Source organism: Chiloscyllium plagiosum, chromosome 25 (genome assembly GCF_004010195.1).
Source record: "Chiloscyllium plagiosum isolate BGI_BamShark_2017 chromosome 25, ASM401019v2, whole genome shotgun sequence".
NCBI lineage: Eukaryota > Metazoa > Chordata > Chondrichthyes > Orectolobiformes > Hemiscylliidae > Chiloscyllium > Chiloscyllium plagiosum.
Genome location: NC_057734.1, coordinates 14,624,325 through 14,651,728, shown reverse-complemented (window position 1 = coordinate 14,651,728; position 27,404 = coordinate 14,624,325). Strand labels below are relative to the sequence as shown.

At 38.7% G+C, this 27,404-nt stretch overlaps 1 protein-coding gene across 1 annotated transcript in view; it reads left to right on the top strand.

The window, feature by feature from the left end:
• The window catches only part of LOC122562401 (probable E3 ubiquitin-protein ligase HECTD4), a 293,168-nt gene that overhangs the window by 77,945 nt on the left and 187,819 nt on the right, over nt 1-27,404 (top strand). Inside the window, exons 6-13 of the mRNA XM_043715258.1 lie at nt 793-931; nt 4,680-4,850; nt 7,184-7,376; nt 10,501-10,662; nt 19,206-19,319; nt 22,374-22,514; nt 23,430-23,662; nt 25,034-25,179. Coding sequence (XP_043571193.1) covers nt 793-931; nt 4,680-4,850; nt 7,184-7,376; nt 10,501-10,662; nt 19,206-19,319; nt 22,374-22,514; nt 23,430-23,662; nt 25,034-25,179 — 1,299 coding nt within the window. The remainder of the gene's footprint in view (nt 1-792; nt 932-4,679; nt 4,851-7,183; nt 7,377-10,500; nt 10,663-19,205; nt 19,320-22,373; nt 22,515-23,429; nt 23,663-25,033; nt 25,180-27,404) is intronic.

Below are 27,404 nucleotides of genomic sequence, written 5' to 3'. Positions count from 1 at the left end.
AGTTGAATGTTTCTGCATGAACATTTGCAGAAGTACAAATTTTCAAACTTAACCTTAATTCCATTAAAGTATCCTTGATTTGTATAGCACTCACACAACTTAATCTCTTTCCCTTTATTCAGTTCTGTTGTTCATGTTATTTTCGTAAGACTGGCAGGCTAATTACTAATGCCACTCCCACTCTATCATCATTTGGGCCTGGCGAGAAACACAATCTGAATTTCCAGGTTGCACCTTCAAAAAATTCCTGAGTCCTGCTGTCAAATCTATAAATTGGTTGGTGGCAGGTATTTTGCATCAATAATTCAATCACAATATTATTAGAAAACAGTACCCCTTTTTAAGCAATCTCTGATACCCATGATACACACTCCATCTTCCGAGTGTAAATTATTCCATCATGATTTTGCTTCCAGTACTTTTGTTGATAAGACAGAAGACTTTTCTAGTTACTAACCTCACATGAGACTTGTAAAATTGTACTTGTGCATCAGAACATCCTGCTGAATGTTGGTCAATGAGAGACAGATTGATGCGGTTTTCTTGGGATGTATGGGAAAGAAAAGATGATGCTGGCTGTATTAAGCTTTCAAACTTAAATGGCCCAAACTAAAAAATGCAATAAGCAATTTTTTGCTGGACTAAATGTTAAAGTTGGCTATTATCTATTATGCTCATAATTTTGGAGATTGGGGAATCTGAGTTGAAATAATGGATGATTTATTGTCTGAGCTTATCTGGGAGAATTGTGAATTAAGAATTAACGAGTGCATCTTCCCCTTTTCTTCCCAGTGGTTTTGTCTATTGTCGCAACGATGAACTTGAAGCTGGCTGGATTGCTTTTGGTAGTGGTACTCTCCTTCACCGTCCAGCCTCCTTTGACAGCAAGCCTCATTACCTCTTTCAAGTGATTGATCAATACACCCTGCAGGTAATCTCATTTCCTGTAAACTTTGCTGTTAAACATTGTTAACACACTCTCCTACATCTGGTAATTTACCAAGGTTATCTTGCCTTCAGCTAGAAATGCAGCTGTACATTACTCACTCCTCTCAAATTTAGGCATCTTGCAAATCTACAGAATATTAAAGCTGCAGTTTGCAACATTAAATTATTTTTGCAGTTTTACTGGAATAGGATTTTGTAAAACTGAAGTAATATAATCATAGAGTCGTATAGCACGGAAGCAGACATTTGTTGCTTGAATGAATAGCAAATATCATTAGTGCAGCTTGCATACTAAAGAATTATCCTTTTTGGATGACTTACCTTTTTTTCCATTGCTTAGTTTACATAAAAACATTGGGCATGACTTTAAAGAAATGTTTCTTGGCCTAGATCAGCTTTTCATCAATGTGCTAGCAACCTTTTGCAATTTCATGAACCAGTGAAGTTCATAAGTTAACCAGCACTGGAAGCATGATAGTCATGGCACTGTCTGGGGGAAATACAACACCAGAAACTGGACTTGGGCTGAATAACTGAAGCTTGCACACTGGATATAATTCTTGGCCTTTGCATACTTTGGATTGTTCACTTTAAAGATAATGCAGATTGTTTGAACTCCAGATATTGAATTAGCAAATTATTTTACACAGTTTAACCACCTATTTGAATCCTAATATCCTGAGGATATTTCAGAAAGGACAGGGTATTATGTATCATCTTGCTTGGATTGCTCGTACCTCAAGCTCAAATATATGCAAAATATGTTTATACAAAGAAACATTGCTTGCTTAATGACAATTGTGTGTTGGTCCCATTTTCTTTGCATTCATATGTTCAAATGTGCATTGCTAATTCCTGTTTTACAAGGATTTTTCTGAACTGACAAGTTTGGTGTATATGTCGTACAGAAATTTGACTGATTTTTAAAAAATGCTCCACGCAGCTCAAATGTCTACTTCCTTTGGTCTCTGCTATCTCAAATGTCAAATAAAGCAGTAATGCAATAGGACTTTCGGCTCTTTAAATGTACTTTGTCTGGAATCCACATACGAAAAAAATCTCTGCCACCTATCAATCCTCATATTAAAGAATCCTTTCTTATTTTCACTGCCTCTAATTTAAAATCTTCAGTTATTTTCTTATTGGATGTCGACTCAGCTCCCATTGAAAGATATCGAATGATGACCAACACAGCTTCTCTGGGTATCTGCCACATATGTCTGTAGAAAGGCAGAATTTTTTTTCTTAATCTCTGACCTTGTTTTTAAGGTTTTGAAGATTTGTACTTGTGTCCTGTAGTCATTTTTCTCATTAAGTGTCTAGCTTTCTTTTTTAACTTCATGTAGTCTTTTTATTATAAAGATCTGCATAATTGGTCCATTCGGTCACACTTTTTAGTGAATGCATGTTCCAGGAATTAGTTCCCTTAGGGCTGATATTTGTTCAAACTTATTCTTTTACATCAGTTTGCTTTTTGAGATACATTAAGCAAAATTGTATGCAAAATTCCAATACTGGCTTTGTAGCTGATGTGTTGATTAATATGACTTGTAAACCAGTGCATTTCAGATGGAATCCAGCATTCTCATTCCCTTCTTGTTAACAGACGTGTTGAGCAGATGCTTTTAGGATATGACCAGTGACAGCTTCCAAATCCTTGTCCTGTTCAAATATCTGTTATGAATATTTATTACTACAAATTCTGAAATTAATATTGACATTCCAGTGCATTTCTGTCAGTACAATCCAGATAGTCTACTTAAGTTTCTCAGAAGATGGTTTTTCTTTCATTGGTTTTCTTTAAATGTTCCAAATTTAAACTTGTAAAGGCACCCTGCTTCATATTTCCATATACAGAACAACCATCCGAATTTCCGATTATCTCAATGAGATCGCAAGGTCCCGTAAACACGTTGTCCGTTATCCGAACAATCAGTTATCAGAACGAAATACTCCGCACCTATCTCGTTCAGCTAATTGAGGTTGTTCTGTATTGCACTTAGCAGGATCCCAGAGAGTGAGCTTCTGTTTCTTAGCATCCTCTGTCTTGTCTTGCTAAGGCAATTCTAATTTAATTAAGAAAAATTGTCATTTGTTTTGTGAGCGTTAACCTTATTTCACAGCTTTATATAAAATACTTACATCTGAATTATTTTGGTGACCCATGTTTACTACATTTTGATCTATCTTCATCAGCTAACAAGGCTGTCACTTATACTTGCAATAGCTTTTTTTTTCCCCCAATACATCAAACCATCGTGAGAACCCATTAATATTTACATTTAATTTGTTAATGTTCTTTGATGAAGTGACCAGGAGGATTGACGAGGGCAGGGCGGTAGATGTAGTCTATATGGGTTTCAGTAAGACCTTTGATAAGGTTCCACATGGTAGGCTGCTCTGGAAGGATAAATCACATGGAATCCAGGGGGAGTTGGCAAATTGGATAAAAAAATTGGCTTGATGGTGGGAAGCAGAGAATAATAGTTGAAAAATGCTTGTTGGACTGGAGGTCTGAGAGTAGCGGAGTGCCTCAGGAGTTGTGCTGGGTTTATTACTGGTTGTTAGCTGTATCAGTGATTTGCATGAGAATGTACAAGGCATGATTAGTAAGTTTGATGACATTAAAATAGGCGGTATTGTGGACAGCGAGGAAGGTTATCAGAAATTAAGCAGGACCTTGATCAGCTGGGGAAATGGACTGAGAAATGGCAAATGGAGTTTAATATAGATAAGTGTGAGGTCTTGCATTTCGAAAGTCAAATCAAAGGACTTTAATCATGAATGTTAGGGCCTTAGAATGTAGTGGAACAGAGGGATCTTGGAGTTAGATTCACAATTCTTTGAAAGTGGAGTTGTAGGTAGACAGGGCAGTGAAAGTGGCTTTTGGCACACTCGCCTTCTTCAGTCAGGGCATTGAGTACAGAAGTTGGGAGTTTATGTTGCAGTTATATAGGATGTTGGTGAGGCCACACTTGAAGTATTGTGTTCAGTTTTGGTCACCTTGTTACAGCAAGAATTTTATTAAACTGGCTAGAGTGCAGAAGAAATTTACAAGGGTGTTGCCTGGACTCAATGGTCTGAGTTATAGGGTGAGGCTGGACAAGCTAGCATTTTGTTCTTTAGAACGTAGGAAACTGAGGGGGGATCTTTTTAGAGGTGTACAAGATTAAAAGAGGCATGGATAGGGTGAATGCACTCAGGCTTTTCCCTTCGGCTTATGCCCGAAACATCGATTCTCCTGTTAATGGATGCTGCCTGACCTGCTGCGCTTTTCCAGCAACACATTTTCAGCTCTGATCTCCAGCATCTGCAGCCCTCACTTTCTCTCGATCACTTTAAGGTTAGAGGGGAAAGAATAAAAGGGAACCTGAGGGGGCAACTTTTTTACACAGAGAGTGGTACGCATGTAGAATGAGCTGCCAGAGGAAGTGGTTGAGGCAGGTACATTAATAGCGTTTAAAAGGCATTGGTCAACTACATGGATAAGAAAGGATTAGAAAGATATGGGCCAAGTGCAGGGAAATGGGGTTGGCATGGACAGGCACTTTTGGTTGGCATGGAATAGTTTGGGCCAAAGCGCCTGTCTCCATGCTGTAAGATTCTGACTCTATTTAAGCAATTCTTCTCTGCAGCTATTCAAGCCAAAGGTTTTCAAGATTTACATTGTAAATCCACCAAAATGTTCATCTGGCTGAATCTGTTTATTATTTGGTTTGCTTTCTCTCCAGGTGTCCCAGGTTGTGTCCATGCCACCAAATCACTTCCCAGTAGGCAGTAACATGACCACAGTCCATCTCTGCTCTGATGGAACTTACATCTATTGGATCTGGTCTCCTGCAGGTTTGAATGAAAAAACTCCAAAGGGCCATTCTGTATTCATGGATGTATTTGAACTGATGGTAAGGTTCTCCATAATTTTACTTTAAATCTGATTTAGGCATGTTTGGTTTGTTAAGCCATCATGATCTAGCCTTCCATTTGCCGAATGAATTGTTTTTAAATCTCAAATTTGTTGTATGTTGGAAATGCCAGTTTTGTCCATTGTTTTCACACTTATTTGTATGGAAGACATCACTGTAAATATGATACAGTACTGAAATACTTTGAAATTTGTTCTGCTGTTTCAAGTCAAGGTTCTATATATATTGCTCATCTGTCACTCCAGTTGCAATTGGTGTGTAGTTTAGAAAGTGCTAACCAGGAAGCAAAATGATGAGAAGGGAGATATTTAGATTCCTAATTTAAAAATTTGAATTGAATTCCCATATATAGGTATTCCAGCATTAATCATAATTGGACAAAATTAACATTGTGAAAAGCAACAAAGTGCACTGCTAAAGAAAAAAGGTATCTTGTACCAAAATTGTTGTAGCCAACAATTACTTTAAAAGAAAAGTGATTTATTGCAGCTACTCAAACAACGTTTTTTCAAACTTTAAATTGTAAATCCACCACAATGTACTTGTTCATCTGGCTGAATCTGGTTGAGCATTTGGTTTGGTTTTTCTGTGACTTGCCCAACACCACCATTTAAGCTGACTGCTTAATAATTATTTGGAACATCCGTTCCTCCCTTTTTAAACAATCTTACAATGTTAGCAATGCTCTAGAATCATGATTTTGAAAAATGATGATCAGACTTTCCTGCTGCTTTTCCTTTATTTCCACTAGTACCCTGGGAAACACTTCCTCAGGGCCAGGTGATTTTCTATTTTCAAGGATGCAGATTTCTTAATTTTACCTCCTCACTTTTTATCTCATCTAATATTTCACAGTCCTCCTTAACTGCAGTATTGTTCCCCTCTTGTGAAAACAAATACAAAATATCATTGCAAAGAGGTTTCTGTCTCCAAACACTTCACCTTTTCAGCCTTTTATTGATCCTTTATTTGGTTATCCTATTGCTCTTGATGTATCTTTAAAATATGAGTTTTCCATGATATTACTTTTCAATTTTTTTAATGACCTGTCCTTGTTTTCCTAATTTATTTTGCTTTCATCCGTTCTCTCTCTCCCCTCCCCCTCTCTCCACCCCATCTTTCCTTCCTTCTCTGTCTCTCTATACCTCTCCTTTTCTCTGTCCCTGTCTCTCGCTCTCGCTCTCTACCCATCTTCTCTCATCCTCTCCACCCACCCAGCTTCTTCTCCAAACCCCACTCCCAGGACCCCCAACCAAATGCCTCTCTCTCTCATACCCCCGTACTCCAACTGCAAAAAACAATTCCAGCACTGCAAATCTATTCTATCCTAATCAAACAGATAGTTAATGGAGGGGCAGCACTTGATTTTAGTACTTCTGAGTAGGAAAGAAGTAAGTAAGTTTTCTACTCATAATTACTATCATGTGATTGCAAATGCAGGTGACACATAGGTGGATATCAGGTGCGGACAGGATCAGAAGTGGACTTTAAAGCCAATTCTGTTTGAATAGCCTTCTATTGTCAATAATTCCACAATGAATGACCTCTTGGATGATGTATTGGAGATCAGCCAGTGCTTAATTAATTGTACCTCAGCTAATAACTGACATCTTCAGAGCTGAATTGAGAAAATTGGAGAGAGGCAAGACCGAATTAGCATAACTGCATTTGGGTATTAATGTTCATATATTAACTTGTTTATTAAAATTTAATATCTTGACCTCACATGTAGGCTGATTAAATATTAACTTGCAGACTGAGATAGGTATTTAGCAAAAAAAAATTAGGAACTGAGAAATTACATTTAAAAGACTGAAGTAAGCCTTAGCCTAACAACAGTGTCCTTTTAATATTAGCTGTTAAAGCAACTCAAGCCATAAGTGAGGACTGAGTCATGTTTTGACCACCACAAAATAGATCTCATGAGATCTCTCTCCAAAAAAAAATGCTTCTAATCTGTTTTTCGAAAGGTAATACATAAAAATTCAGTTATCTCCCACATTTTTTTTTATGACAGACCAAGCAAGATCACAAACTTGATATAAAATCCCGTATTGTGATTATTTGAAATCTGAAACAAAAACAAAATGCTGGAAATCCTCTGTGTAAAGAAACAGTTAATGTTTTAGGTCAGTGACCCTTCATCAGATCAGACCCATATCTGGAACGCTAACTGCAGTTCTTGGAAAATGTCGGATACCAATCTGAACTACTTTGAAGGATTTCAGTCCAGAATTATAATGTTTGTACTTTAATGTTTGTTGGTGCTAAATTTCCCCACAGTCATGACCGTTTGAGTGTTTCTGTTGTAGATGCACAATGACAGCTGCACAGCATGCCCTCTCCAGGAACGAACTATCATAACTAGAAAAGAAGGGGAATCTGCAAAAAGTATAAATGAAATGCTACTGAGTCGACTTTCCCGATATCGTGGCTCCCCTTCAGCTACATTGGCTGCTCTTACTGGTTCCACAATTACCAACACATTGAAGGAAGATCATTCTGGTAAGATTCTTTTAAATAAAAGTAGTGATCATCCTGTGGCTTAAAACATTTTGTTTAGATAACTGATCATGTAGTTCCGCTCTCATCTTCCACATAGGTAAAAATGATCAGAAGAGTATATTGGTAGTGTGGTGAGTTTGATTTTTTTGGATTGGTGTTTGTATCGAGCCCAGGCTGGCATGAGAAACTTCTCTTGTGATAATTGTGGTCATAGAGATGTACAGCACGGAAACAGACCCTTCGGTCCAACCCGTCCATGCCAACCAGATATCCCAACCCAATCTAGTCCTACCTGCCAGCACCTGGCCCATATTCCTCCAAACCCTTCTTATTCATATACCCATCCAAATGCCTTTTAAATGTTGCAATTGTACTAGCCTCCACCACTTCCTCTGGCAGCTTATTACACACAAGTACCACCCTCTGCATGAAAAAGTTGCCCCTTAGGTCTCTTTTATATATTTCCCCTCTCACCCTAAACCTCTATGCCCTCTAGTTCTGGACTCACCCACCCCAGGGAAAAGACCTTGTCTATTTAACCTATCCATACCCCTCATGATTTTGTAAACCTCTGTAAGGTCACCCATCAGCCTCGACGCTCCAGGGAAAACAGTCTTAGCCTGTTCAACCTCTCCCTATAGCTCAATTCCTCCAACCCTGGCAGCATCCTTGTAAATATTTTCTGAACTCTTTCAATATTCACAACATCTTTGCGATAGGAAGGAGACTAGAATTGCATGCAATATTCCAACAGTGGCCTAACCAATGTCCTGTACAGCCACAATGTGATCTCCCAATCCTGTACTCAATACCCTGACCAATAAAGGAAAGCATACCAAACGCCGTCTTCAATATCCTATTTACCTGCGACTCCACTTTCAAGGAGCTATGATCCTGCATTCTAAGGTCTCTTTGTTCAACAACACTCTCTCGGACATAACCATTAAGTGTATAAGTCTTGCAGATTTAAGGGAAATCTTGATCTAATTTTGAGTACAAAACAGCTCCTAGTTTGTTTCTGAATACTTCAGCTGAATAGCAGAAAATGGTAGTCAATTTGCAGAATTTGCAATCAAAGTAATTAAAGAGGATGAAGAAATTTTTAATATAATGTTCTACACCTTGTATCATATGGTCAATACTGAAACTGTCAGGTGACCAAGTTTGCCAATTGTTCCAATCACTAACACCCCTGACCTTCACCAAAATATTGCTTATAATAACAGGAGAGAATGATACAAAAATGAAGAAGTTAGTGTTGAAATTGTTTTCATCTACTGTTCTGACGAAATAAGATTTGTTATTGAATGCACAATACTTTTGGGAAAAGCAAAATTTTGAAACTTTGCCAACATAGAAATTAACTTTACTGAACCTACAGCTACAGCTATTAAATGGGCGGCATGGTGGCACAGATGGGTGGCATGGTGGCACAGTGGTTAGCACTGCTGCCTCACAGCGCCAGAGACCCGGGTTCAATTCCTGCCTCCGGCAACTGTCTGTGTAATGTTTGCACATTCTCCCCATGTCTGCGTGGGTTTCCTCCAGGTGCTCCGGTTTCCTCCCACAGTCCAAAAATGTGCAGGTTAGGTGAATTGGCCATGCTAAATTGCCTGTAGTGTTAGGTGAAGGGGTAAATGTAGGGGAATGGGTCTGGGTGGGTTGCTCTTCAGAGGGTCGGTGTAGACCGAAGGGTCTGTTTCCACACTGTAAGTAATCTAAATCTAAATTCAGTGAAATGAAAAAAATGTAGTTAGTAAAATGTTTGTGCTTTCCTTATTGATCATTGTTGCTTTGCTAAAAACATTTTTCTTTTCAAAAATATTATTTTATTTTGGAAAGAGAAGGGGAAAATGACAGATTTCAGGCAGAATCATGCTGTCTTCCAGTTGAAATCGTAACCAATTCAAAGAATGATGGTTGTGGTTTTTGGAGGTCAGACATCTCAGCTTCAAGATACCTCTGCCTGTGTTCCTCATTAGTCAGAAGCTGAATTGATTTATCCATGTTGAAGACAATTTCTATTGACCATTTACTTGCTAATTTGTATAGTTACCCACCTCAAAAACTACTTAGACTTCCTGGACAAAGTTTGATCTATCACTATGAAAACTGATATTGCTCACGTATGAGTTTTGAAATAAAACTAAAACATATGGAAGGAAGTTACCTAACTGTTAGTCTGGTTAAAACAGTTTGTTTTAAAATTGTTGCACTTTTGAAATATGTTTTTCTTTCTTATCAAATTCCTTTGGCATTTTCCTTTTTATTAGCCCATTACTGGACAGTGCATCTCCAAATAGACAATCGTGAGGGTTGTGAAATCTGCTTCCATGTCAATGCAGTTTAAAGGTAGTCATTGCAATGAAGTCTTTTGATTTAAATTTCTTTTGAAACTGTCTTGACACCTTCCTTAGTGGAAGGAAGTTTATTTCATGGAGCTTTTGAACTTGGACCCTTGTGTTTGGCGTTGCTTTTCCTAAAATAAAACCTGCATACAAGCACAGTATGTACTGTAGACCAAACTGAGTCTGGTGGAGTTTTTTCTTGAATCTGTAAGGTATAGATATTCAAAGTGTTCTGCTTTGTTACTGGGCTGCATTTTTTTTATCTGGGTATGACAAATGCAGACATTTTCTAATCTTGATTCAGATTCAATGCGTTTTATGGAGCATGTTGCAGAACATAAGGGTTTTAATATTGATCTTAAGTTAATGTGTTAAAATCTGTTTTAAATTTGAGAATATTGCAAGCTACCAATGTTGGGTCGATCTAATTATTTTATAACTTGCATGTAGATTTATCTTTTAAACTGAAAATAAATCCTATCTTGAGATATTTCATTATCCAAAAGTTAATGATGTGAGGAGATGGTTAGGGAAAAGGACATTGTCGACCAATTATCTTTTAGTAAAACTGAAGAAGGATCACTGGCCGAAACATTAATTCTGCTTTCTGTCCACAGATGCTGAGTTTCTCCAGCATTTTTATTGTGTTCCAGATTTCCAACATTCATAGTTCTTTTGTTTTATTGACTCAAAAGGGTAATCAGCCACCTTTACCCCTTCAGAGATAGGTATTGAATATTACCAATATGTGACTTCATTTCCTCTACCAAATGTAGCAGCAAATACAAGTTGCGGCTTGCCTTTGAAAACATTAAGGAAGACACCAATGTATACGTGTGGAACGTACCTGGTTATGCTTACTGCACCACCAGGAGGATCTGGGAGTTCTGCAACACGCTCTCTGTTTGGTGGCACAAGTGGATTGTCCTCTTTAAAAGGTAAGTCAAATGCAATTTTCAAGATTCTTCTCAAGTATGGAAACCATTGCCTTAATATGTTAGCTAGCTCTTTGAAGTGTGTTTTTCAGTATTGCCTGGTATCAATACTTGAAGATCTTTGGCAGCAGTATACTTCATTGGTAGGCCAAATATGCGATTTGTGATGTTTTAAATTCCTGCCATCATTACAGTAACCATTAGTTCAGCTGTGCAGGATTATTTGCCTGAAGTGCTATTTTGAGTTTGAAGGATTATGAATACCTGGATATTTTCAAGAGATCAATGAATCGGTATTGAACATTTTTCTAAAATAAGGCATTTCTTGAAAATCATCTGCCTTATGATAAGTGCTTGTTTTCTGCAGACCCCCCCCAGTCTGGCTATACAACTGTTAGGTTGCAGCTTTTGTTTCAGCGATTAGTTAGATTCAGTTGCTGGCCTGTCTGGAGAAGAAATTAAGTTCCCAGCCAGCTCTCATGTTTCTGGAAAACCTAGTGTGGTTTGGTGTGGGATCTGAATCTCTGTCCAGTCTGAACCCTCCATTCCTCTGAAGAGGATTCTCCAGAAGAAACCTCAATCTTATGTTTCCCGAGGTGAGCTACTTTGGCAAACTCTTTCAGGCATCCACCTATGTTTCACGACGCCACTCAACACATGCCAGAATGCTACAGTGATAGCCATCTGAGCAGTCTACTCCTTGTACTTTAATCCCCATCGAATAGTAATACATTTTGGCCAAAAGTGATTTTCCTTCCTGGTAGAGGAACTGAGCTTCGGAGCCACAAGATCATGCTTCAGCTGTACAAGACACCTGGTGTATTGCGTACAGTTCTGGTCACCGCATTAAGGGAGGGATGTGGAAGCTTTGGAAAGAGTTCAGAGGAGATTTACTAGGATGTTGCCTGGTAAGGAAGGAAGGAAGGTCTTACGAGGGAAGGCTGAGGGAACTGAGGCCGTTTTCATTAGAAGAAGGTTGAGAGGTGGCTTAATTGAGACTTGCAAGATAATCAGAGGGTTAGATAGGATGGACAGTGAGAGCTTTTTTCCTCGGATGGTGAAGGCCAACACGAGGGGACATAACTTTAAATTGAAGGGTGATAGATTTAGGACAGATTAGATTAATTTCTTACAGTGTGGAAACAGGCCCTTCGGCCCAAGTCCACACCGACCCTCCGAAGAGCAACCCACCCAGACCCCTACATTTACCCTTCACCTAACACTACAGGCAATTTAGCATGGCCAATTCACCTAACCTGCACATCTTTGGACTGTGGGAGGAAACTGGAGCACCCGGAGGAAACCCATGCAGAATGTGCAAACTCCACACAGACAGTTGCCCGAGGCGGGAATTGAACCCGGGTCTAGGGGTAGTTTTTTTTTTACTCAGAGTAGTAGGGGCGTGGAATGGCCTGCCTGCACCAGTAGTAGACTCGCCGATGTTAAGGGCATTTAAATGGGCTTTGGACATATGGAAAATAATGGAACGGTGTAGATTAGATGGATATCAGATTAGTTTCACAGGTCAGTACAACATCGAGGGCTGAAGGGCCTGTACTGCGCTATAATGTTCTCTGTTTCTATATTCGAAGTAATTCTCTCCACAGTACTGTGGGTGCTGGGTTATTTAGAAGGTTAAGTATTCATACTTTTGTATTATACATTAAATGTTTCAACCCATTTTTGCATTGTCATTGAATGCATATTCTGCTTATAATAAAACATTTCTTTTTTAAATATTCTGGTTGATGGATTTTTTGTTTTAACTCTTAATACAGAAAAGGTATATGACTGGCCATTTTAGGAACCCGTAGAATAATAAATTTCATGTTATTGGAATAGTGAAGTAGAAAAAGACAGTGCACTCCTTCCATCTCAATTGTAATAAGTCAAAGTTAAGCAGAACAGAATGTACACTTGTGCATCTGGGATGTATGGAGTGAGAGTCAACAAATTTCATGCATATACTTTTGTGGTAGCTCTTACAGTGAGGTGTAGAGGAATTTAACTGCTTTAGTACAGACCATACTGATTAAGTGCAAAGCCAGTTAACGGTTAAGTGTCAGTAAAAATAGAAAATGCTGGAAATAACATGTTGGCAGCATCTCTGAAGATAATATTTTAGGTCAGTTCTCTTTTGCCAGGAGTGAAGAAGTTACAATTTGCTCGTCATTTTAATTCCCCCACCCATTCCAGTCTAATCTTTAGCCTCGGCATCCAATCCATTTTATTGCCAACCTCTTTGTATTTCACCATTGTCCCTTTTGTCATTTTTGTCATTTCATCTTTCACACCACTTATCCTATCAAAGAACTTTTTTGATCTTTGTTGCTCTGTCCTTTCTGTGACTCTGCACTAAGACCCTTTTAATTTCTGTTTTTTGAGTTCTATAATTGACTTAGTTTTAATTCAGTCTTTCCCTGAGCTGATACTGTCTGACAACCTCTGCATTACCAGCATTTTCTGTTTTTATTGTAGATTTCCGTAATTTGTTTTTGTTTCGGAGTTGATTGTTCCCTTGCACATTCTTAATAAATAATTTGTTAGAATTGGAAGTACTTCTGGTGTAATGCTCTTGTATTAAGTATTTTATAAAATTGAGTTGATTTTGCATTGTTGGATACTAATTGTCATTATTTAATAAGTTACAGTGAATAGATTCTACAGTTTCTTACTGCAAGGAAACCTTTAAACACATTAACACAGAATTGTCTGAAGATTTAAAACATCGATTGCAGACCACACCAAGGTCTAAAAAACAGTTAGCAGTACATTGATTAAGAATGGATTGCTGGAGGTTATTGGCTGGGAGGTAACTGGCAACTCTGAGTCTGGCATGGTAGTAAGCAAAAATGAGACACTTTATGGAAATTGAAGATTTGAAAAAAGGTAATTGAATTGAATCTGGGTTGCTCGTTTGTAAAGTCTCAGCTGACTATCGCACCATAGGGCTGAGCTATCTGCACCACTTGCTTGTCTAGAGAAAGAAATGTGTTTGGAGGCGGCTTAGCAATTATCAGTAAGAGAATAATGAGTTGAATAAATTTGAATTTAGAGAAGTCGAGAGAGTGCTATAGGAGCTTCAGCTCTTACGTAACAGGTTTGAGATTCTTAGGCCCTGTATAGTCGAGAGCACAGGCTGAAGGGAGGTGAGCGAACTGCCAATAGCACCATGGTAAAGGGGACTATTTAAGTGGGTGAAGAAATGTACTTGTAATTCGGGGTTGTATAGTCCAGGGGAATATATGATGTATTCTGATCAAGAGTCCAGAAAGCCTGTGCCAGTTTCGGGATAGCTCATCTAGGTTGCGAAGGGACTTGGAGTGGGAGAGGAAAGATACAGTTGTTGATTTCCACATAGGTACCAACAATATTGGTAAAATGAAGAAAAAGGTTCTACTGAAGGAATATGAGTAGTTAAGGTCTAAATTAAAAGGCAGAACCAAAAAGATGGTAACTTCTGGATTACTACCTAAACCACAAGCTAATTGCTAGAGTCAAGATTAAAGAGATCTATGCGTGGCTGAAAGATCGATGTGGGAAATACAGGTTCAAATTCATGGGACACTGGTACCAGTAGTGGCAAAAGATGTTCTGATGGGACAGAAATCAAAGGAATAGGTATGGATGGGATCGACTGACTCCTTTTTTATTTTCTGATAACAATGTGTGAATGTCAAAATGTACCAAGGAACCATAAAGTGTGCAGAAATTTGATTACAGAACAAATTTAAAGGCTTTGTATCTTTCATGCACAAAGCATTCAGAATAAGGTTGACAAACTGATGCAAATTGAAGTAAGTGAATATGATCTCGTAGCTGTTATGGAAACTTAGTTACAGGGAGATCAAAGATATGGGATCTTTCAGCGAGGCAGATAGGATGGAAGAGATAATGGGGTAAAGCTGTTATTAAGAAAAGCTATGATAATTGAGAGACGATCTAGGCTTGGGTGATGTAGAATCCATTCAGGCGGAGGTAAAGAGAAAAATAAGGGCAAGAAGACATTGCTAGGTGTAGTGTGCAGACTCCCAAACAGTAGTCAATCTGAAGGCAAGGCTACAAATTACAAATAATAAGAGCATTTATAAAGAATAGAGCAATAACCATAGGTGACTTTGATCTTGTTGTTTTGGTTAATCAAATTGGCAAGTGTAGCTATGACAACGAAGTCATAGTACTTAGGGATATTTTCCTAGAGCAATGTGTCATTGAGTCAATCAGGGAACACGCTATTTTGGATCTGTTAAAGGCATATTTAATGAATGAGTTGGGTAAAGGATATTAAACTCTATCATAACATGATAGAGTTTAATATGCAGTTTGGGGGCGAGAAGCTTCGTTTGGGAACAAGAGTGTTTAACTTAAATAAGGGTAATTACAATGTAATGAGAATAGGGTTAGCTAAAGAGAACTAGGCGGAATGAGCAGGAATAACATTAGGCAAGCAATGGCAGGCATTTAAGGAGATAATTCATAGTACTCCCAGTAAAAATATGTCCCAGTAAGAAGGAAAATTTCTAAGAGATAGATAAACCAGCCATGGCTAACCAAGGAAGTTGAGAGTATTACGTTGAAAGAAAAGGCATATATGCAAGCAGAAGTCAGTGAAAACTGGGATGAATTCAGTTCTGAGGAAGGGTCACTGAACCCAAAACATTAACTCAGATTTCTCTGTACAGATGCTGCCAGCCTTGCTGAACTTTTCCAGCAATTTCTGTTTCTGATTCTGATGTCCAGCATCCACAATTCTTTAGGTGACAGGGCTTTACCAGGATGTTTCTGGAAATGGAGGGTTTGAGCTATAAGAAGAGGCTGGATGGGCTAAGACTTTTTTTTACTGGAGCATAGGAGGATGAGGGGTGACCTTCTAGAAGTTTGTAAAGTCATGAGAGGTATAGGTAAGGTGAATGGTAGGTGCCTTTCCTCAAGGATGGGGACTTCAAGACCATAGAGCATATTTTTAAGGTGAGAGGAGAAAGATCTTAAAAAGATGGGGTCAGTTGTTATTTTTTACAGAGAGTGGTTAGTGTGTGGAATGAACTTCCAGAGGAAGTAGTGGATGTGAGTACAGTTACCATGTTTAAGCAAAATATTTGGATAAGTACATGAATAAGAGATGTTTGGAGGGATATGGGCCAAGTGCAGGCAGGTGGGTCTTGTTTAGTTTGGGGTTATGGTCGGCATGGTCTGGTTGAACCAATGAGTTTTTAAAAACTGCCTTTTCCACTTATTTAAGTTTTCTGCAAATCTGGCTACAGTACATTTACTTTCTTCCTCCAAGTCATTATTATATATTGTGAACAGTCGTGGTCCCAGCATTGATCCCTATGGAACTCTACTGGTCACAGATCACCAACCTGAGAAAGAACCCCTTATTCCCACTCACTGTTTTCTACACATTAGTATTAATGTAGGCAGAGAATTGGCTAATATATTACCTCCCACACCATGGGCTTTTATCTCATGAGTTAACGTTTTGTGACGTGTTGTGCTAAATGCCTTTTGGAAGTCCAAATACAACAGATCAACTGGTTCAGACTTCCTCAAAAAACTCAAATTATCAGACACGACTTTACTTTCATGAGGCCATGCTGATTCTGCTTGATTGGATTATGAATTTTCAAATGTTTTCTTTAATAACTGATTCCAGTACTCTTGCAACAATAGATGTTAGGCTAATCAGCCTATACGTTACCTGCTTTTTGCCTTCCGCCTTTCTCGAATAGGGGTGTTACATTGGCAGTTTTCAAATTCTCTGGTACTTCTCCGGAATAAAAGGATTTTTGGAAAATTATAACCAATGTATCCACCATCTCTGCAGCTACAATTTACCCTAGGATGCTATGATCCTAGGATGCAAGCCAGGTGTCTTACCTGCCTTTAGTCCCATTTGTTTGACTAATGCTACTTCTCTAGCAGTGGTGAAGATACTTAATGTATGCTTTAGTATTAATAGAATGTTTAGAGTATCTTCCACCATAAAGATTGATGTAAAATTTCTGTTTAACTCTGCCATTTCATTGTTCCCCATAAACAGTTTCCCAGATTCAGTTCCTCAGTCATCTTTGTTCACTTTGACGTCACTTTCTTATTTGAAGAAGCTCTTATAGATTCAGAATGTCAGAGCACAGAAACAGATGTTTTGGTTCAACCAGACCATGCCGACCATAACCCCAAACTAAACAAGACCCACCTGCCTGCACTTGGCCCATATCCCTCCAAACATCTCTTATTCATGTACTTATCCAAATATTTTGCTTAAATATGGTAACTGTACTCACATCCACTACTTCCTCTGGAAGTTCATTCCACACACTAACCACTCTCTGTAAAAAATAACAACTGACCCCATCTTTTTAAGATCTTTCTCCTCTCACCTTAAAAATATGCTCTATGGTCTTGAAGTCCCCATCCTTGAGGAAAGGCACCCTTTACTGCCTTGCCCCAAGGCAGTAAAGAGTCAACCACATTGTTGTGTGACAGGAGTCACATATAGGCCAGACCAGGTGAGATGGCAGTTTCTTTCCTTAAAGGATGTTGGTGAACCAAATGGGTTCTTCTGACAATTGACAGGGCTTTTGCCCGAAACGTTGATTTTCCTACTCCTCGGATGCTGCCTGACCTGCTGTGCTTTTCCAGCACCATTCTAATCTAGACTCTGATTTCCAGCATCTGCAGTCCTCTACTTTTGCCTAATGGTTTCATGGTCATCATTAGACTTTTAGTCCCACCATCTGCCATTGTGGGATTCGAACCTTGGTACCTTGAATGTTACCTGGGTCTCTGGTTTAACAGTCCAGTGATAATACCACTAGGCCATCACCTGTCCTAAAGAGAGATACAGTTTACAGCGAGATATTGGTAGGTTAAGTAAGCACAAAACGTTGGCAAATGGAATGTAATGTGGGAAAATGTGACGTTCATTTTGGAAGGAGAAGAAAAATTATTATTTAGATAGAGGAAAATCTACAGAAAGCTGCAACACTTAAGGGACTTGGGGGTACCTGTGCACAAAACACACAAAGCTAGCACATAGATAATCAGGGAGGCTAATGGAACGTTGGCCTTTATTTCAAGGGAGTTGGAGTATAAGAGTAGGGATGTCTTACTCCAACTGTACAAGGTGCTGGTGAGACCACACTTGGAGAACTTTGAGCACTTTCGGTCCCCTTATTTAAGGATAGATATCAGTTCATTGAAGGCACATCAGCGAAGAATCATTAGGATGATCCCTGGCATGGAGTGATTGTCTTACAAGCAAAGGCTAAACAGTTTAGGGCTCTATTTGCTGAAGTTTAGAAGAATGAGGATTCTTAAGGAACTTGATGGAATGTTCCCCTCATGGAAGAGTTTAGGACCAGAGATGCTGCCTCACAATAAAGGCTACCAGTTTAAGACTGAGATGAGGAGGAAATTTCTCTTGGAGTTGAGTGTCTTTGGAACTCCTTACCACAGAAAGCTGTGGGGCAGATTCCCTGTGTATATTTAAGGCTGAAGACAAATTCTTGATCTATCTATCGGGAAATCAAGGGTTATGGGTAAAATGCAGGAGATGGACGTGAGGAATGTCTGATCAGCTGTAATCCTACTGAATGGTGGACCAGGCTCAAGGGGCTGAACAGCCTACTCCTATTCCTATTTATGATCGTCTTATGGTTTGCATGATTATGAATCATGTGGCTTTTATATTAAAGGAGGTAGTTATGTGTTTCACAATACAATAGTGTGTGAACTTTGACCACTGGTAAGCTAGCAGTCCTTCCACTTGCATTTTATTTTACCTTAATAACAAAAATGGAGTGGTTCTGATGAAGTCACCAGATTCAAAACATTAACTCTATTTTCTCCCCACAGCTGCTGCCTGACCTAGTTTCTCCAGCAATTTTTGTTTGTTTCAGATTTCCAGCATCTGCAATTCTTTGTTTTACGTTATGGCATTGTGTTATCATCTAGATTTTATTTGCTGCCATTCAGTTGCAAGGTGTAGTTAAAATTCTGGTGGTGTTTGTTGCAATCTAGTCAATAGCTTTTTAGTTAAAATGTAATACGAAGAGTTATAATTGTATAATAGAGATGTTAACTGAAAATGTGTTGCTGGAACAGCGCAGCAGGTCAGGCAGCATCCAGTGAACAGGAGAATCGACGTTTCGGGCATAAGCCCTTCTTCAGGAATAATAGAGATGTTCTCAACTGATTTGAGTGGCGCATCATGTTGCATACCTGGCAGGTTTGCATTTGATCCATTTGAAGTGTGGCAAACATTCAGTTTTCATCTTTAGTTTAATTCTTGCAAAAATGCTTGATGTTAGACTAGAACATTGCATTGTGTAAGATTGGGGTATATACTGGCATACTATTAGTTTGTTCTTACCACTGTCACTGTTAAGTGACAATTTGAGGTGCTGAATTAATATCGCACAACTACCACACAGGATAATATCACATTAAAATTATCAATTCAAAGGAGAGGTTCTAAAGCAATGAGTAATAAGATATTAGTAACTTTGTCTCCTCATTATAACTTGATATATCTTTCTGTTCAGTCCTGTCCTCTAGCCTGGTTTTCAACATTTCAGATGGCCAATTTAACAGCCGAGCAGACCTGATTGATGCAGCTGGAAGTTCTCTTGGGCGGGGAGCTCTGGTTCCAGGACTGGGTAAGGAGAATGTATTGCAGGTTGATTGATTCAAATAATATTGCAAACCTTTTAATGTTAAAAGTAGGTTGTAAACCATGAGCTCTTAGAATAAGCTACTTTATAGTAATAGGCAATGTTAAGTGACAGGAGATGTCATAGTTTGCTTTTAAAATTGAAGACTAGGTTCTGCGAGCCCAGCATTTATCTGTCTGGTTCTGCCATTTAGACTTGACAGTTTTCTGTTCTACACTAAACAAAAACTGCAATTTAGCTTATGGCTACATTATTCTAAGCTAAAAAGAACATTATAAAATCAGTTATAAATGCAAATGTGTTTTTGCAATGAATAATAGGTTCCTTTTTGTTTATGGGATGTGGGTGTTTTATTGCCCATCACTAATTGTGCTTGAAGGTGGTAATAGGGTATTGTCATGCTCAATGCATAATGTCATTATGGCAATTACTTTTCCACTGTCTATTTTCTATAGCTACAATAATAACTGCACATAGGATGGTACTTCACCTTTTCTGCATTCCTAAGGAAATTTGGAATGTTTGATCAATTAATTTCCAGCGTGGATTGACAGGCTTGTCAGAGAGATGCTATTTGAATTGAGTTTGAGATGCAATTTGTCTCAGGTGGACAAACTTGCCAATGATTCAAATTGACTGGTAGTCACAGCTGGTCTTTGCTGAGCTCCAACATTCAAGTATATTGTTTAATATTTGTTGAGTAAAACCGTTCTCTGACTTCTTCTTTCAATTAATTGAACTGCAAGCAGAAAAAGAAATCTATGCTGGAAGAAGAAATCTTATTGGGCTTTAGACAAGGAGATGATTAATGTGGCTCTCCATGCTTGCTCTACCTCTGAAAAAGCAGTTTAGTTAGTCCAGTTACTTTTCTTTTTGCCTATTCCCTTATAAAGTTTGCCTCTGTACTTTGTATTGCATTTTGAAAGTTACCATTGATTTTGCTTGCACCATCCTTTCAGACAGTGTATTTCAAATAATATGATTTGATTTATTGATGTCACATATACCTCAGTACAGTGAAATGTTTAGAGTTGCAAGCATACAGGCAGACCGTAGCAAACAAGGACATACAGATCATGGGTTGCTTAGATTGAGGCATACAAGGTTGCAACTTCACAAGTGGTGTGCAGAAGCAAGGTCAACATTAGATTTGAAATTAGAGAGATCCGTTCAGCTGTCTAATACAGCAGGAAAGAAGCTGTTCTTGAACCTATTGCTTTTGTATCTTCTGCCTGATGGAAGAGATTGAAACAAAGTATTATTGGGGCAGGAGGGATCTTTGATGCTGGCAGCCTATCCGTGGCACCAAAAAGTGTAGATGGAGTCCGTGGATGGGAAGTTGGCTTCTGTGAGGGTCTGGCTGTGCACACAACGTTCTGTAGTTTCCTATGGTCCTGAGCAGAGCGGTTGCCGTATCAAACCGTTACACACCCAGATAGAATGCTTGCTACAGTGCATCTGTGAAAGGTGGTGAAGATTCGTATGGGCTTGTCGAATTTTCTAAGCCTCCTGAGGAAGAAGCAGCATTCTTGTGCCTTCTTGACCACCTGATCTACATGGGAAGATTGTTGGTTATTGTCACTCCTAGGAACTTGACACACTCAACCCTCTCCACCTCATTTCTGTTGATGTAGATTGGGGGGGGTCCTTTTTTTTTTCTGTGAAATAAATGATCAGCTCTTTTGTTTTGCTGATATTGAGAGACAAATTGTTATTATTGCACCATGGCACAAAGCGCACTATCTCCTTCCTGTATTCTGACTAATCATTATTTGATATCTGGCCTACAACTGTAGTGTCGTCAGCAAATTTGTAAATGGCGTTCTTATGAAATTTGACTACTCAGTCGAGAGTGTACAGGCAGTACAGTAGGGAGCTGAGTATGCATTCTTGCAGGGTGGCAGTATTGAGGATTATTGTGGAGGTGATACTGTTTGCTGTCTTCACTGATTCAGTCTGTGGGTCAGGGAGCTGAATATCTAGTTTCAGAGGGCAGAACTGAGACCAAGGTGTCGCAGTTTTGAGATTAGTCTGGTAGGGATTATGATATTGAAACAGGAGCCTGATATAGATGTCCTTTTATCCAGTTGTTCCAGGGATGAGTGTACGGCCAGGCAAATGGCATCCGCTGTAGGCCTGTTTCACCAGTTGCAAATTGCAGGGATTGAGGCAGCCTAGGAGGCGAGAATTAATGTGAGCTATGACTAACCTCGAAGCAATTTGCTGCAGTGAAAAACATTCATCTTTCCTAGCTCTGATGCCAGTTGTCTCAAATCTATCCTCTACTTTACAAAGATCACTTTATAGTTTGAGCACCTCTTAAACGTCCTTTTAACCTGTTCTGAGGAGTACAGTCCCTTATTCACTAGTCTCACTGTATTACTGAACTCCCATGAACTTCCTCATCCCTGGCACTATTTTAGTAAATCCGCTATACAAAGTCTCCAAGATCTTCTCATTCTCATCAAAACTATGGTAGCCAGAATTGGATGCCAAATATGAATTGTAGCCTATTCCATAATTCATAAAAAACAGATCAAATATCAGTATTTACTTAACTAATTTAAAAGGAAACAAAGTATAATTTCTCATCTTCTGATTAGATCCAAGATTGGTAGAGGGTTTACTTCTCTGATGTAATCAAACTGCATACTTAAGATATATTGGACTTTCTTGAAGCTCAGCATCAGAAAGAAAAGATAGCTGTGCACTGCAAGTTCTGATGCAGATATCAATAGGTCAATGTTGCATATGACCAATTAACCACAGCAGTATTAGTGAAAGTCTGGAATCTGACCACCACTTCATTTTCTTAGTAAGAGAACTTTAGGCCTGGATTTGGGAGAAAACAAGCTGTACTACTTTGTTAGATAATGACAGAAAATTCTGGTTAGAATTGTTATGGTGGACTTGATTGTTATTGTTTCATAAAGGAGTGCCTCCCCTTTGCTTTTCTTTACTAGTAGTGATGCACCTTCTAAAATGTAGGCTTTTACCAAATTGGTTGGTTGCATCTTAATAATTAATTTTCTGTACTAGGAGCCTGCTATGATGCCATGAATAATATGATTTGGACGTGTTCTAGTGACTACATGGATCAATGGTGTAACCCTGGTAACCAGGCCTTCCATCACATCTGTCAACGACTAGGTGTTAGCCACATCATCCTTGAACCAAAAGGTTAGTGCAGTCTGACTTATATATTAATTAACGCTACTGGCATACCTTATTTAATTTGCGTGGCCTTATTTTTTGTGCTTATTGCACCCCCTTCCCTCCCTCCAATCTTTTGACTTTACTTTTCTTGAAAGATATTAAATTATATTGTGTGTGGTTTCATAGAGCAATGGCAGAATTATAGAGTTTCTCAAGACTATTCTTCACTTACCTATCTAAACAGTAGAATTTAGAGATCAACACCCATATTATTTTTTGTTTAGTTTCTGGCAAGGATCACCAATGATGATTGGAAATGGAAAGCTCATTGCTCCTCCTCTTCCCCACAATCCACAAAATCACGAGTGGCAAAAGCAATACAATCTCCGACCCAAATTCTATCTATGATCAGTTAACTCAGCACACTGAAGTGATTGTAAAGCAGCAGTATTACCTTAGAGTTCTGCATCTGTTCTGTTCCACCATCTTTGTGCTTTCCTCTTGGATCATCTGAATCTATCAAATCACTTGGACATAGATGCGCATGTATCTGTGCACAAGTCTCAGGTTTGGCGTTTGCAAAACTGCCTGAATAAATAACAGTTTTTGCTTTGTCATATGTGAAGTATGTTTAGTGCCGTGGTCAAGTTAAGTCGAGGGAAAGAATAGACTGGCTTCAAATGCAGCACAATATATTGAAGGAGTTTGACATTTGGTGACCTCTAATAGGACCATAAAATATAAAAATGCCTTTTATGTTGGCTTATTGTTGATCACTCAAAATTGTTGGTTGGATGCTAGCAGCAATATCTGAAGAAAGATAATACCCAAATAATGCAGAATTGATAATGTGTAACAAATTGTAGTTTCAAATTAACGTATTAAAAGATTATAAATCATTGCTTTTTAATTCCTGTTGTCTATGTTCTGTGTTTTTAGATGAATCTGTGTCAACCAGTAATGTAATTAACCAACTTCTGCATCATGTGGGAGCAATGTGCATTCATCAGCTCAATTTGCTGACTGCTAGTGCTAATTTACCGATCTCAAACTTCCTGGGAAAGCAGCACCCCATTGAAGCTCAGCACCTGAGTAGTATCTGTGACATAATGGAGAAGGCCATGGCAAACAAGGATGCCTGTATTATTCGCTGTATTCTTATTGTTTTTCAGGTGTAGTATATCATTGCATTTTCACTTTGATGTTTGTTATCTACAAACTTCAGTCTTTCACACTCTAATTCAAAGATTTACCTTTTGGGCGCATTTAAGCAACTGCTGCATACAGTGAGTTGAGGGGTGCATAGATTAAATTATTATATTTTATATTAGGATTAAAGCTCGGCACAACATTGTTGGCCAAAGGGCCTGTTCTATGCTGGACTTTTCTATGTTCTGTGTTCTAAGTGTGATACTTCGAATGTTTATCTATACAAGGCTGCATGAAGAAATGAAAACATTCTGTACTGTTTTAACTTGACTGCAGATTTTGGCTTTCCTATTGAGAATCACTTATTGAAGCAATAAGTGCTGAAGTACTGGTTAGATCTGGATGGCTAATTTACTCAGTTAAATGTTCTGTAGTTCTCATCGGGATTGAGGCTAAGCATCATGAAGTACATGCCCTTGTTTTATCTGCACTTTTCTACATTATCTAATAGACAGAAACATCTTGTCCTTTCCCACATCACTGAGCTCCTCCTTACCACGTTTCTGCTTTCTATATCTTGATATTCTTCCTGTACTCCAAATAGGAATTGGGAAAGTCAAAACTGAATTAGTTTGAGACATATTGTTATATTAAAGGCTGTAGACAAATTCAAGTTGCTTTAGTTATTTTGCTAAAGAAAAATAAGGCCATTGCTTTCTATGTTGTACTTCAGGTTTTTTTTGGCTAAGGCAATCAACAAAAAATGTAAGACTATAAGACCGAAGGAATAGGCCATTTAGCCTATCCAGTCTGCTCTAACATCCAATGAGATCATGGTTGATCTGATAAACTTCAGATATAATATCAAGCAATGTTTAAATACTGACTTGCATTGCCATAGCATTCAGAGCAATGGGAAATGGAATGTTTGTTCAGCAGCATGGGCATTGTGGGCCAAGTGGCATCTATGTGCTGTAAGCATTCAAATCTATTGATGTGGAGCAAAAGTGAACAAGTGGAGTTGAGATACAAATCAGCAGTGATACAATTGAATGATAAAATGGGCTGGAGATGTTGAAACTTTCTGAAACTGGCCCCATGTAAAAGGAAATACATTACAGTGCCTCCACTTTCAGCAAAGTCTAATTACAGTATGTTGGTAATTTTCTTTAAAGATGTGAACAAAGGAATTTAAATTAGGAAAAATATTGGGAATTACATACAGATAGATAAAACTGTATAACTTTTTAAAAAGTATGATATTGCTTATATATGGAGAGGAGAAAGGAAGTGTTGCAGTATATTTTTAAACTAAAATTTGGGGCTTCTATGTTAAAAAAAATCCATAACTCGTGGGCTAATCTGAGTACTGTATAATTGTGCTTTTTTTATAGGTAATATTCAAGTTTTTCTTCAACCCGCAAACAGAGCGAAACCGCGAGATTGTACAACGATCTGAGGTACTGCTCTGGCAGCTTTTAAAAACTCCTGTTGATGAAATTGGTGAAGAGATTCAGAGGGAGGTGTGTTTGGCTATTAGGTCAGTGATTAATGCTGCAAGGTATTGTTTTAAAATCTTTTGTCTTAAAATATGATTTAATTACATATTAATGTTTTCAATGATCCTGCTGGTGCGTAACTTAATGTTGAAAGTGAGAAGGTAATACACTAAACCTGAGTTTTGTATAACTGTTCAAATTTCGTAAATGAGCTTTGCACTTGTAAGCGCAAAAGTTTTAATTTTTGTAATTGGGAAGCGCAGCTGATTTGGTGAGGTGCTATTGCCATAACATCTATCAAGTTAGTCAAGATACAACACTTAATCTCTAGTTGTGAATTATTTTGATTGCTGCGAGTCCTAGAGGCTAAAAAGAAATATAGGTTGACGAATGTTAAATAATTTAAAAGAACTGTTCGATTTAGCTGTTTTCAAATGGAATGCTGGTCGAAATATAAAAATTGACATCAGACCTTTTGGTTTCAGGGGAGGAAAAATGTTTGTTTCTATTCCCAGTGGTTGCTAAGTAATTAAATAAGCACATGAGAGAAGATTGCATGCACCTGTGCAATCCAGTCTGGCAAAGTTCAGAGTTGAGAGATGTTATTACATACCTCTGGGGTAGGTGAGCCTTGAATCCAAGCCTCCTGAATCAGAGGTAGCAACATGACCACTGCATAATAGGAGCCCCATGTCTTTTATGTAAGCGTGGAGTGCTCTTGTACAGTGGTAGTGTCCCTACCTGTAAACCAGGAGGCATGGGTTCAAGTTCATTGTGTCCCAGAGGTGTGTAATAAAATCTCTCAGCAGGTTGATTAGGAAAATATACATAAAGAGCATTCCCTATCCAAAGATCTAGAACAAAGAACAACACAGGAACAGGCCCTTCAGCCCTCCAAGCTTGCACCAACCCATTTTGCCCTTTCGGACCAAATCTCGCTTCACTTAGAGGATCCGTATCTCTTATTCCCTTCCTGTTCATGTATTATCCAGGTGCTGCTTGAATGCTGCTGTTGTGTCCTTCTACCACCACCTCTAGCAATGCTTTCCAGGCAATCGACATCCTTTGTGCATCTCTATTAAACATTCTTCCTCTCACCTTGAACCTGTGTCCCTACGTAATATATCCTCCCACTCTGGGGCAGGGGGGAAAAGCCTCATACTTTCCACTTTATTCATGCCATTCACAATTTTATAAAATTATATCAGATTGCCACTCAACCTCCTGCATTCCAGTGAAAACAAACCCAGTTTATCCAACCTTTCTTCATAGCTAAAATTTACCCATACCAGGCAACATCCTGGTGAATCTTTTTCTGTACTCTGTGTCCACATCCTTCTGGTAATGTGGTGACCAGAACTGTTCGTAATATTCCAAGTGTGACCTAACTAAAGTTCTACAAAGCTGCTACATAACTTGCCTAATGTTAATACACAGTGCCCCTTCCAATGAAGGCAAGCATGCCACATTACTACCTTATCTACTTGAGCTGCCACCTTCAGTGATCTGTAGACCTGCACACCCAAATCCCTCTGCATATCAATACTCTTTAAGGCTTCTGTCAATCACCGTACAATTTCCACCTATACTTGATCTTCCAAAATGCATCCCCTCACATCTGAACAGATTAAACTCCATCTGCCATTTTTCTGCCCATGCCTCCAACTGATTTATATCCTGCTGTATCCTCTGACAGTCCTCCTCACTATCTGCAACCCCATCACTCTTTGTATCATCTGCAAACTTACTAATTAGACCAGCTGCATTTTCCTCCAAATCATTTATGTAGATCACAAACAGCAGAGGTCCCAGCACTGATCCCTGTGGAACATGACTCGTCACAATGCTCTATTCCGAAAATCATCCTTCCACTGCTACTTTCTGTCCCCTATGACAAAGCTAGTTCTATATCCATCTTGCCAGCTCACCTCTGATACCATGTGACTTCACCTTTTTGTCCTAATCTGCCATGAGGGACCTTGTCAAAGTCTTTACTAAAGTCCATGCAGAAAACACCAACCACTTTTCCCACATCAAGCATCTTCGTCATCTCAAAAAACTTGATGAAGTTAGTGAGGCACAACCTTCCCTGCCTAAAACCATGCTGTCTGTTGCTAATAAGTTATTTGCTTTTAAATACCTATACATCTTGTTCCTGAGAATCTGTTCCAATAATCTCCCCACCATCAACTTGAAAGTCACAGGCCTGTAATTCCCAGGATTATTCATGTTACCCTTCTTGAACAATGGGACAATATTGGCTATT